This window comes from Macaca mulatta, chromosome 17 (assembly GCF_049350105.2).
Source record: "Macaca mulatta isolate MMU2019108-1 chromosome 17, T2T-MMU8v2.0, whole genome shotgun sequence".
Classification (NCBI taxonomy): domain Eukaryota; kingdom Metazoa; phylum Chordata; class Mammalia; order Primates; family Cercopithecidae; genus Macaca; species Macaca mulatta.
The window spans coordinates 11,557,844-11,571,296 of record NC_133422.1 but is presented as its reverse complement, the minus strand read 5'-3'; the positions used below and the strand labels follow the sequence as shown (position 1 = coordinate 11,571,296).

Below are 13,453 nucleotides of genomic sequence, written 5' to 3'. Positions count from 1 at the left end.
TAACCAAAACAGCATGGTACTGGTACCAAAACAGAGATATAGACCAATGGAACAGAACAGAGCCCTCAGAAATAATACCACACATCTACAGCCATCTGATCTTTGACAAACCTGACAAAAACAAGAAATGGGGAAAGGGTTCCCTATTTAATAAATGGTGCTGGGAAAATTGGCTAGCCATAAGTGGAAAGCTGAAACTGGATCCTTCCTTTACTCCTTATATGAAAATTAATTCAAGATGGATTAGAGACTTAAATGTTAGACCTAAAAGCATAAAAACCCTAGAGGAAAACCTAGGTAATACCATTCAGGACATAAGCATGGGCAAGGACTTCATGTCTAAAACACTAAAAGCAACAGCAACAAAAGCCAAAATTGACAAATGTGATCTAATTAAACTAAAGAGCTTCTGCACAGCAAAAGAAACTACCGTTAGAGTGAACAGGCAACCTACAGAATGGGAGAAAATTTTTGCAATCTACTCATCTGACAAAGGGCTAATACCCAGAACCTATAAATAACTCAATGAAATTTACAAGAAATAAACAAACAACCCCATCAAAAAGTGGGCAAAGGATATGAACAGACACCTCTCAAAAGAAGACATTCATACAGCCAACAGACACATGAAAAAATGCTCATCATCACTCGCCATCAGAGAAATGCAAATCAAAACCACAATGAGATACCACCTCACACCAGTTAGAATGGCAATCATTAAAAAATCAGGAAACAACAGGTGCTGGAGAGGATGTGGAGAAATAGGAACACTTTTACACTGTTGGTGGGACTGTAAACTAGTTCAACCATTGTGGAAAACAGTGTGGTGATTCCTCAAGGATCTAGAACTAGAAATACCATTCAACCCAGCCATCCCATTACTGGGGATATACCCAAAGGATTATAAGTCATGCTGCTATAAAGACACATGCACACGTATGTTTATTGAGGCACTATTCACAATAGCAAAGACTTGGAATCAACCCAAATGTCCATCAGTGACAGACTGGATGAAGAAAATGTGGCACATATACACCATGGAACACTATGCAGCCATAAAAAAGGATGAGTTCATGTCCTTTGTAGGGACATGAATGCAGCTGGAAACCATCATTCTCAGCAAACTATCGCAAGAACAGAAAACCAAATACCGCATGTTCTCACTCATAGGTGGGAATTGAACAATGACATCACTTGGACAGAAGAAGGGGATCATCACACACCGGGTCCTATTGTTGGGGGGAGGGAGGGATAGCATTAGGACATATACCTAATGTAAATGACGAGTTAACGGGTGCAGCACACCAACATGGCCCATGTATACATATATAACAAACCTGCACATTGTGCACATGTACCCTAGAACTTAAAGTATAATTAAAAAAATAAATAAATAAAATAAGTGCTCAATAAAATGACATCATCATAATAAAAAAACAAACAAACAAAAAAACAAAGCCCAGTCATTCCAGTGGGCCTGGATCACAGTGTATGAGGGTGGGGTGGGAGGTAAGAAGTATTATAATGCTCACCCCAGCACTTGGACTTTATTCTATGAGCAATGGAGACCAACAGACACTTTTGTCCTGCTGAATTTGAAAGGTTAGGGTGTAAAATTGAGATGTGCAGGTAGCAGTAATAGATTGGAGGCTGCTCATCAAGTGAACAACTGTGACTATTATATTTAATTAACTCTGTTCTTCACATGCAACTGGCTGTCCCCACATGACCTCCCACAAAGCCCTCTTACGGCTTCTTGTCTCACCACCCAGCAAAGGTTTCCAAGTATTCAGCCCTGACCTGGTCTCCTTCATAATTTTCACTTTCATATCCTACACGGCCTGAGGAACATCTGTGCCTTGTGGAGACAGAACTGATAGGTTAAGAGGATGTTGTGAATGTTGTGTGGTATTTTGCAGCAAAACATTTGACACAGCCTCACAACTGACTGCACAGGAGGGACATAGGTTGTTACAGCTGTTTATCATCTGTGCATTCATCACTCTTTCATAAGGGCTATCAAAATATCAGACATCCTGCTTGGCACTGAGGAGTCAAGATGTATAAGACACAATTACTGTCTTGGATCAACTCCCAAGTAGCTCTGCTATAGGCTGGAACAGTAGGTTGATGATGATTCCAAGGTACTTTACTGAGAGTTAGGTTAAAGCCCTGGATGGTGGTCCCTAAATAGCTGTGATCTCTAGATCCCAGAAGGGGATTCAGATGAAATTCTGCTAAGGAAAGGTGATTTTCTCTGGTTGAAGTAGGGGTGTGTTCAGGGAACTTGGTCTTTTGGAAGAGACTCTTCCAGGAAATATCTCATGCTCCACAGAGCCCAGCATGACATTTTATGGCTAGGACCATGGAATAGAATGGTGGTTCTAGCCAGATGTGTGTGCATCAGAATTACAGGGGAATTTTTACATAACATCCATCTATAGGTCTTAGCTTCTAGAGACAAAACAGTCCCAGGTGGAACCTGGGCATGTATATTTTGATTTTTTTATGCATACTCCTAGTGAAGAACCAATGTCTTGCTCGGGTGGAAGCAAGATATTCACTTATTTTCTCTGTAGCTCCTGCTTTTTATTATTCCTAGTTGAACTGCACCACTACTCAGTTTCCATTTTATAATACTGATTATAAAACATGGAGGGAAATAACTCTTTGTATTGAAATTAAAAGTTTTTATGGATAATTAACTATGTGTCCTAGACCCTGGGCTTGTCAAAAGAAGGACGTAAGAAGGCACTATGTATTATACTTGGGAATGATAGAAGAGACTGACCTGGTATTTCCACCCGGAAGAGGGAAAGGATTTTAATTACAAATACAGGAATCCAGCAGATGGCATCAGAGAACACTATAAAAAAGAAACGATTTGCAACAGCCACCTCTCTTCCAAAATGATTCCTTACTTCTGTGGTCTGCAAGGCGGTTTTTTGAATGGAACAGAACATAGTAATATAGGAAAACACAATGATGAGAAAAGCCAGCAAGTTCACACCTGTTGGGAAAAGCACACTTTTAACATCTCAGGCATAAAAGTCAACAGTAAAATTACTGTGGTACAGGTTGAGTATCCCTTATCAAAAATGTTTGAAACCAGAAATGTTTTGGATTTTGGATTTTGGAATATTTGCACATTCATAATGATATATCTTGGAAATGGTTCCCGAGTCTAAACACAAAATTTATTTATGTTTCATATACATCTTATATACATAGTCTGAAAGTAATTTTGTACAATATTTTAAATAATTTTGTGCATGAAACAAAGTTTGTATACTTTGAACCATCAGAAAGCAAAAGCTTCAGGTGTTGAATTTTTCCACTTGTGGCATCATGTTGACACTCAAAACGTTCCATATTTTAGAGCATTTCAAAGTTTGGATTTTCAGTTACAAATGCTTAACCTGTACTTAGATGTTAAATACAGTGCCTCTTCCACAGGCCCTGCTGGGAAGCCTTCTTTTATATAAGCCCTGTGGTATTAGGTAAAACCCAGGTTCAAGGAAATAAAAACAAAGACATTGGGTTGGCCAGATGAAAAAGAGATTTCAAATACATAAACCCTTATGAGGAATTATAGACTACTAAAATTCAGATCTAGGCGTATCATGAAGTAAACTCTAGCTCTCTTAAAGCATGAACAGAAGCTATTTTTGTTTTTAGCTCTCTGCAAATTCAAACCTTAAGGGATTGATGTAATCTTACGCACGTCTCAAAAAATCAAAACAACCCCACTTTATTATCCTATAAACATAAATAATAAGAGAATAAAAATAATTTTAAAAAATGAATAAAATAACCTTGGAATTTATCATGAATATAATTGTCTGAGAAACATTATTCCTAATGTTTTTGGTCTTAAGAATAATGCATAGAACAAAAATGTATTTTTGTTTATTTTTCTTCATGTTTCTTACAGTAATTTAAACTACTGTGGTTCGGAAACTTTAGACTAATTTTATAATAAACAATAAGAAAAAAGTTTAAAATTCAGCTATGTGAATTACTCTTTTGAGCCCAAATGTATGCACAAGATTCCCACCCAACATCACTGTTCCCTTTCATTCTGACTTCTTAGTGACTCGGGTTTGCTTTATTCTTGCTGTCGCTGAAATCCTGAGTGATCATCTCATTTCTCACAGTGAACATAAGACTTGCATATATTTTCAAAGTTGTTAAAAAATATGAATCTGAACCTAGACTGTATGTAAGATTGGTGAAGTCTAGAGTAAAAATACTTTAAATTCAAGGTGATCTGTTATTTTTATCCAAATCATTTCATATTCAATGAAATCGCAGTATAAAGCCATACGGTAAAATTTTATAAAACTGGTTTGTCTTAGGCCTCTTTTCAAAAAATTTTGTTAAGCGTAAAAAATAATCACTCTCTTAGAAGATGCTCCCCTGCCCTAAATTCTGATAGCAGACTTACAGAAAGGATCAAAACTGTATGTTCTAGGCTGGGCGTGGTGGCTCACACCTATAATCCCAGCACTTTGGGAAGCCAAGGTGGGCGGATTGCTTAAGGTCAGGAGTTTGAGACCAGCCTGGCCAACATGGTGAAACTTGGACTCCACTAAAAATACAAAAATTAGCTGGGCATAGTGGTGGGCACCTGTAATCCCAGCTACTTGGGAGTCTGAGGCGAGAGCATTGCTTGAACCCAGGAGACGGAGGTTGCAGTGAGCCGAGATGGCACCACTGCACTCCAGCCTGGGAGACAGGGTGAGAGTGTCTCAAAAAAAAAAAAAAGTGTATGCTCTGAATGCACGATAGTAATATAAGAAATATGTTAACAATAGGGGAAACCTGATGGGGCATATGTGGAAAATTGTACTATCACTGCACCTTTCCTAAAATGAAAACTATTTTCAAATAAAAAATTAATTAAAAATTATATATTCTTATATTCTTCAAACAGAAAAAAATTGTACTTTAGAGCTCTAGGACTCTTCCTCTCATATACAAATTGATGATGATGATTTTGTGTGTGTGTGTGTGTATGTGTGTGTGTGTTTGTGACTATCTCTTTATCTATCTGGAATATATCCCAGATACTTAACCCCTTTGGGCCGAGCTCCATGCCCGCATGGTATGCTCCACCAAAATGAGTTTCTTCAGCCCTTCATCTTACTCTGTTTCCTGGCTTTGGGCCTGGGAATCCACTATGTGTTCCTGGAACACAGACCCCACCTCACCCTCCTCTGCCTTCACTTGGCTAATGCCTCCTCTTCCTTTGGGCCTCAGTTTGAATTCATTTCTTTTGGGAAGCCTTCCCTGTTCCTCAGATCTGGGGCTCCTAGAACATTCTGTACTCTTCCGTCATGGCATTTATCAGCCTGTGTGTGATGTGAGAACGTGTTGACTTGTCTGCCTCCTCCTCTGTGGTCTGTAAGGCCTTTGAGGCTGGATCTGTTGTATCTCCAGTACCCAATATAGTATATAGTTCACAGCCTATAGTAAGTGCTGAATAAATGCCTGTTGAAACAATGCATGTCATGGTGTGTGTGTGTGTGTGTGTGTGTGTGTGTGTGTGTGTGTGGTGTGTTTCAGGGAGAGTCTCTATTAAGGGCACCTATGTTAGGAGTAATGAGGAAATGAATGATAAGGAAATACAAAGAACAGCCTATAATACTCTGGATCCTGGGAATGACATATCTATAACCAAACAACTACCAAATAGGGTAGTGTGTGATGGGTATTACTAAAATGGTGTAAACTAAATATTTTGTTTTTCAGAGGAGGAAGAGGAGTAGATGGAGAAGAACTGGGCATGATGGTTAGGGTCATGTCATGAGGAGTTCTAAGTGACTAATTTAAACTTGACCTTGATAGTACTAGGGAGTCATTGAAGGTCTCTGAGTGGAGGTGTACACAGTCCTTTTGCTAGAGAATATAACAATGGTAGTGAATAGATAAATGAGAGGAAGGGGAAGACCCCAGAGGTTATGAGACCAGTAAGGGCTAAGGTAATAATTCAGGGTTGAGGTAGTAAGGTGTCTAACTAAGGCAATAGCAGTGGGTAGAGACTGGAAGGAACAGCAGCAAAAGCAAATTTTGAAGAAAAAGAAAGGACAGGAGAGCTTGTTGGTTCCTTGGATGGGAAGAAAAGATTAGGAGAGTAAAAAGAAGATCACCCCAAAGAGAGGACATGGGAAAAGCCTTAATTTTAAGCAGGAGGGACACATATTAGAAAATAGAAAAATAGTGTTTTTAACTTTAAAGGGCTAAACTTGTCTTTCATTTATAAAGAACACAGGATCTTCTTTTCCAAATATTAGGAGGAACTGAGAGAACTGGAAAGAAAATAGCTTTATTAAGCATCCTTACATTGCTGACTCAAGAGCAGCATTTAACAAAGGCAATAAACCTTCCTGGTATTTCCATTCAGGTATCTCTTACTTGTTAGTTTCCTGAGTTTTATTATTATTTATTTAACTCATAACTAGATTGTAAAAAAAGAGTTTAAATAACTTGGTAGGTTTATAGGACGAGGCACTAAACTGGAATTCCTCCAGCTTATAGTCATTTCATATAAACATGAAATCAGAGGATCTTATGGATAATAAAAAGATAATCCAGAGATCCTGGTAGTATGTCTTTATTTTCCACACTAAATATTGTCTAATAAAAAGTTTAATAAAAACGTCAATAAATGCAATAGTAAAAACTTTTTTTTAAAGAAGGACACAGTCTTGACTGTATTACCTCACTTTCTGAAACAAATCCACCTTTGCTGAAATTTAAAGTATTTCTAGCAAAATTATGTTTTTCCAGGAAATGAAAAAATATAATTTACCTAGAAAAATTCCAAGAGAATACCCTTTACTTCCAACATCTTCTGTTTGGTCATAATAAAGTGGGAAACATACTCCATTTTTCCCATAAAAGTTTCCAAAATACTCCTCATTCCAAAATGGAATTACAGCTATTAAAAATCCTGCCATCCAGATGCAAATGAGGATGACTGAGGTCTGCCGTTTTCCAGGCCGAATGTTATTGAAGGGGAAGACAATGACCAGGAACTTCTCCAAAGTCAAGTAGGTCAGTAGCAGGACAGAGACTTCGGTGGACAGCATGGCCAGGAACCCCATGAGGCGGCACTGCACGCTCTCCATCCACAGCAAGGCATACTTCTGATACTGCCCTCGGTATTTTAGATCAAAAAAGCCAACAAAGAACAAGTAAACACCCATCAGGCAGTCAGCACCTGTGAAAGAATCGAAACAGTGTATGTCATCAGTTTCCAATGCCTCTGTTTTAGTTTTCTGATTAAGTCTATTTCCAGCATTTTAATTGTCTAATTAGATCTAGTTCCCTTCATCTGATATCAAATGAACTAATGTAAACATCTACCAGAGTACCAAGAAGCTAGTGGACTTAAAAATCTGTCATATTTCTAAAGTACTACACTATGTTTTTATTTTGTAGTTTAAAAAAATGGGAACAGGAGTTTTCTGGAAGGAGGAAGGACTAGTTGTTAAACAGTTAACGTATATTATCTTCATAGTTAATAAAGGGAATAATTTTCTGGGCTTAATGAGCATAGGTATCATTGTAATTGAAGTTGACCTTAGTTTTATCACCCACAAAACTTTATAATCTGTCACTTGACTCATTGGTTCCCTATTAGCGCATTCCCAAGACATATTCCTGAGAGCAGGCCACTGTAAGGTCGTGCAACCTAAAAAAAGCCACAAAGGGCCAGAACTTTTATATTTAGAAAAAAAATGTGCCCAGGATGTATAATTCACATTAAATGCCATTTGTTGAAAGCCAATAAATGTGTGTGTGCGTATATATATATATATCATACACACGTCTAGCACACAGCTCACAGAAGATACCCTAAATCTACCTATATTGGAAACATACTTACAACAAAGGATTTTGATGGACATAGCGTGAGTTGTATTTTCAGCTTTAATGAAAGATCTCATGCCAATGACAAAAAGATTTCCAAAGCAGGTAATGAAAGCTATAACCCAGACAAATATTCTGAGGATATTGTTAGCCAAGAGGTCCTCAAATGAAGAAATGCCGTCCGTCAAGGGCATACATATTCGGACATGGGGAGCATAGGAGCAGTATCGAAAGTTTTTGAAATAACTAAAGTCAAAGGGAAAAAAAGTGTCACTTTGCAGCAATGATACAGAAACTACAGTTGCAATCCTATCGGGGCTGCAACTCCATGCTAGGTATACAACTTCACTAGGTTTGTTTATTTTTGTTTAGTAGTGTTTATGTAATTAAAGAGTTCTTCATGAAATACGAGGCAGTATCCTTTTAAAGATGAGGAACCTAAAGGACATGGGAATTCAGTAACTTGGATGAGGAGAGTTCAGGAGGACATGAAAATTTGAAATCTCAGGGGCTCTGTGTTCCCTGGTCACATTGGTTTATTGATTATTCTGTAAGGTATTATGAAAAGTGGATTATCATTGTCAAAGTGATCTCCAGCAAACTTTCAGGGGCTTGGGCTTGGGATGGGAAAAGCCTGTTGTCACTCACCTAGAACATTTCTGTCTTGTCCTGAGTTTTAAACACCAAGGTCTACTCACTTTAACTAGCCCCCTCTTCCCTGACACTGGCAGGAAGGGAAGACCTCTGACACTAGGAAAATGCATTCTCACTGAATCTGGGAAGAGAAGCAGCTGCCTTAAACACAGATTTCTTACGAGGGTCTGGAAGGACTTAATTTCTATGGGAAAATAAGTTTGTTTGTGGTCAGTGGAGTTGGGATCTGGGCACAAGGCATCTGGAAGTGCTGGAATTGGTGAGGTCATTTGGCTGTCGCCGTCCCTCAAACCTGTGTGTTTAGAATTTTCTCTCATAAAACTTATTCTATTTTTATTTGTTTGCTCCTTCTTTCAGTTCACTTTTCTGCTCTTTACTGTCAGTCTAATTCATTTTTTTTGTCATTTCTCAATTCAGTTTCTAGACCAAGGCGGCCTAGCGTCAGACCGCTGGCTGCCTGCACCACCTCGCCTCTTACCCTGCAATGCTTACTCCACCCAGACACACACCCTCAGACAAGCCATGCTCATGCTGTACTCAGAGCTTTGCTTTTGCTTAAGCCCCTGCCTGGAAGATTCTTCCCCTGGATACTGCCAGGGCTGCTTTCTACCTCCGCTCAGGTCTGCTCAAAAGTCAACTTCCTTCCACCCCACCTCAGTGGTAATCCTCAGTCCTCCTTCTATTCCTTACATTGCTTTATTTAAATTTGTAGCACTTATTGACTATTTACTCGCTTGCTCCTTTACTCTCTGGTTCCCAAAGCTAAATGGAAGCTCTCAGGCACAGACATCCTCTCTTTTGTTCATCATTGTGTCCCTGGTGTCTAAAGCAGTGCCTGGCACATGTGGGTACTCAACAAATACTTCTTGGATCAGCAAGTGGATGATGAATAATTTAGCACTAGGTGTGTCAGGAAGAGAAACAGGAGGCAATTCTTGCCTTCAAGTAGCTTACAATTCAGCTTCCTAATATCTGGCATCCAATTAAAGGAACCTGACCTATAACAAACTCTCTTTTCTTCTCCTTCCCTGGAGTTCCTGGCACACACTTGGCTTGACTTCTTGGTCCTTTTAGGATTCCATTATGTCTGCTATCTTCAGATAGGTTCAGGGCCACCTTACGCTGTGACCACACTACTTGTTGCCAGGTGAAAGGGATGGGGGTGACGAGGTGGGGATGTTTCAATAAATAAAGGACAAGGAATATGAAAGCAAAGTAAGTAGGTTACTTAGTAGGGAAGTAACTTAGCTAATGTGTTTTCTCTTAATTGTTGAGCCCTTCTTGACCTTGGCCTGAGGTCTATATTTAACACAGCAGTTTCTCCATCAAGTTCTAAATAGGTTGCATTTCTCTATTCTAAGAAGACCTCATATTCTGCCTACAACAAGGAAATGATATCCTCATTAAATATTTATCTAATAGTGCCACAAAAGAAAAAGAACAAAACCATGTGGAAATGCATCAAACACTTGTCTTTTAGTAATCACACCTACTGCACAGACATAAACAAAATGTTCTCCCAAAAGAACACCTTCACAGCAACCATTTCATCCACTTGCTGCACCCAACTTGTAATCTTACATTGAATCCTCCCTATTTTTGTAGATAACAGTGGTTAATTTTTGAAATCATGAACACACAGATTACACAGTTGATAAAGAAATAATTATGAACACATATATTCACACAACTTACACAGTGCACTTTAGCCAAATATACTAAAGTGACTTATCAAAAACTACTATAAAGATTAATTACCTCCATTTTGTAGTGCACTTAGTAACAGTAACAACACCTGGAATTTATATAGCACCTTTCTTCCTAAGGGCTCAAATCTTAGAGCAGCCGACTGCTCATTCATGTGAGGTGAATTAATGTTTCCAGGTCGCCTGAGTACCATTTAGCCAGTGACTTCATCTTGTGTAATATGTGGCATTCTGGTACCCTGATCTCTTATTGGACCTCAATTGGATAAACAGCGTGTTTCCAGAGAGAAGGGTCATTCATGTCGGCACATCATAATATTGAACTCTATTTGAACAGGGACCAAAGGTGACAAAATTAAAAAGTTCTCAATAAAACGACTTTTGTTGCATAGAAACACATTGCAGTGATACATTAGACAGTTTACAGGAGATAATTTGAAACATTTTACCATGCTTCCTCCTCCATTTTTTATACATACATACATGTGAGAAAGATTCTTCATGGGTTGAAACATTCGTGTGTTTATATTTGGAATCTCTATCCTTTCCAGGTCTCTGGAAAATACACACAATAGGTTTAATGGTGTTGAGCTGAAATGCTTTAATAATCGCATTCTTCATCATATCCGAAAAATAATGCTTCAAGATCTTATGTTACCAAGGCAAATGAGGATGAAAGTTTTACAGTACACTGTCTTAGAAAATGGCTATTTCTATTTATGCCTCCTGTAGTTTGGTACTGATTGTGTCACTTCACATGCAGAATTATGTTCTTATACAACACATTCATTCATTTCTTTGATTTAAGGATGACAGTGGTGATTTGTGTGATTATGACGTTGGCTCTTTAGTTTGATTTTATTAATATAAGTAATGCCATAGGAATTAGAGGGTTTCATTCAGGAGATGATATTTCCAACCTGAGAGTGTCACTGAAGTGAGTTTTGTGAGAATCTGGATTTAAATATGATCATTTCTTCCTGGCCTATGTGTCTTTAGGATGGAAAACCATGAAGATAGCAAGAGGAACTCCAATTCAGAAGTTTGCTAAGACACCAGTGGTATGTCTTAGAATTCCTTTAATTAAATTTAAGTTAAATTTAATTAAATTCCTTTAAATCCTTCAGGCCCCATAAAATGTCCTCAAAGGGATCCAAGGATCACTTCTGTTCTCTTAGTTGACCTCAATGCTTGCTGCTACAAGTGTGGACCCTTTGAAGATCTCTTTAGGGTGGTATGAATTAAGAGCTACCATGTTCTCAGGAAGCAGCTGGAGAGAGGACAATCTAAAAAGACAGAGGCCTTTTGCTTTTAATGTTTGTTTTAAAATATGTCTGATTCTCACTTGGTTTCTTTTTAACTAATCCGAATAAGGATTTCTCAACATGGTTCTGAGTTTTCCTTTGCCCAAGGAGTCCTTGCTTTTTGGAAGTCAGAAACGAAATCTGGGAGAGCTGTTATACGACTGAGTAATTGCATGGCCCCTCTAGCAGGAGACTCTAAGCCCTTTCTAAAGGTTTAATTTTCCTTCTTCTTCTTTTTTTTTTTCCCCTCTCTGGCTTTCTCCTTGACTTATACAGTTTTAGCTTTATGTGGATTCTGTGATTATTTGATTAATAACCTGTAACATCCTAAAGAGCAGAGGCCACTGTACCCCGAGTGCTAAGACAGTGCTTTTTGTAAGTCGATGGCTAAGACATGTTTGTGAAATAAATGGGTAAATGAATCTTAGGTAAAAAAAGAAAGAACGGGCAGGTGCGGTGGCTCACGCCTGTAATCCTAGCACTTTGGGAGGCCGAGGCAGGTGGATTGCCTGAGCTCAGGAGCTTGAGACTAGCCTGGGCAACACAATGAAACCCTGTCTCTACTAAAATACAAAAAAAAGTAGCCTGGCATGGCGGCGTTTGCCTGTAATCCCAGCTACTTGGGAGACTGAGGCAGGAGAATCGCTTGAACCTGGGAAGGGAAGGTCAAGCTTGCGCCATTGCACTCCTGCCTGACAGGGCAAGACTCTGTCTCAAAAAAAAAAAAAAAAAAAGACCCTAAAGAAAAAAAGTAGAAATGAATAAAGAAACGAAGTAGAAATGAAGTTAAAAAGGTATGTAATAAATAGTTGCTACTTTGACTTTCAGGAAGGCATTATGTAGTGACTTGGTATTTTGGCTTTCAGAAATGCAGTATGTGGTAAGTAAAGGGAAGAATCATGCTGTCCACATCCTCAGGTCTGTCCTTATATTTTAAAAAATAAACATATATGTTTAATATTATGGCTTCTTAAGAATAGGAACCAGATCTTTTTCATCAGTGGATGCTCACTAATATCTGCTGAGAGAGAAACCTAAATCTTGCATTAATTTCAGATAGAAAACTAGCAAGAATAAAAGATGATATTAAGAATTGGTCTTTGGACGTAAAGGAAGAAATACTTTTGGCTGCAGTCAGGCAATGTAGTCTGCTGTCTGTGTGAAAACAAACAACCTTTAGCCAGCAATTACCATCCATTGGAAAGAAATCATGAAGTTCAAAGGAAAAGTGGCAGAGTTCTTGACACCATTGAAACTTAATATGGTAGAAATGTAGCTGGGCATGGTGGCTCAAGCCTGTAATCCCAGCACTTTGGGAGGCCGAGATGGGCAGATCATGAGGTCAGGAGATCGAGACCATCCTGGCTAACACGGTGAAACCCTGTCTCTACTAAAAAAATACAAAAAAACAACTAGTTGGGCATGGTGGCGGGCGCTTGTAGTCCCCGCTACTTGGGAGGCTGAGGCAGGAGAATGGTGTGAACCCGGGAGGCGGAGCTTGCAGTGAGCTGAGATCCGGCCACTGCACTCCAGCCTGGGCAACAGAGCAAGACTCTGTCTCAAAAAAAATAAATAAATAAAATAAAAAAGAAATGTAAAAATACTGTACATAATTTTCTGAATGTTCATATTTGCGGGATAGCTTTTTAAAAACTTATTTAAAAGTAAAACAATGCACTGTAGACTAATATCAAGTAGATTCTTGTAGGAAAGGGCAAAGGGGAAAAGCAGGCAAGTCTTACATAATCTGTTTTAACCAAACTTTTAGAAACAAAACTATTGCAAGTTTAATTCTTTGTGAAAACTGTAGAAAGAGATTTTGCCACATGAACCCAGTTTTCAAGAAGGACATTCTTGAAAACTTCCTCAAGTACAGAAATGGACTTCATACATGTTGAATGGTAAATAATG

The 13,453-nt window shown here is 38.6% G+C and overlaps 2 protein-coding genes across 6 annotated transcripts in view; one reads left to right on the top strand and one right to left on the bottom strand.

The window, feature by feature from the left end:
* LOC106994212 (uncharacterized) overlaps window positions 1–13,453 on the top strand; it is a 395,709-nt gene that overhangs the window by 55,119 nt on the left and 327,137 nt on the right. The window lies entirely within an intron of this gene.
* The window catches only part of RXFP2 (relaxin family peptide receptor 2), a gene marked incomplete at its 5' end in the record, with an annotated part of 70,676 nt that overhangs the window by 8,389 nt on the left and 48,834 nt on the right, over window positions 1–13,453 (bottom strand). Inside the window, 4 exon segments of the mRNA NM_001195757.1 lie at window positions 2,792–3,010; window positions 6,815–7,225; window positions 7,895–8,124; window positions 10,722–10,793. Of these exon segments, the coding sequence (NP_001182686.1) occupies window positions 2,792–3,010; window positions 6,815–7,225; window positions 7,895–8,124; window positions 10,722–10,793 (932 nt within the window).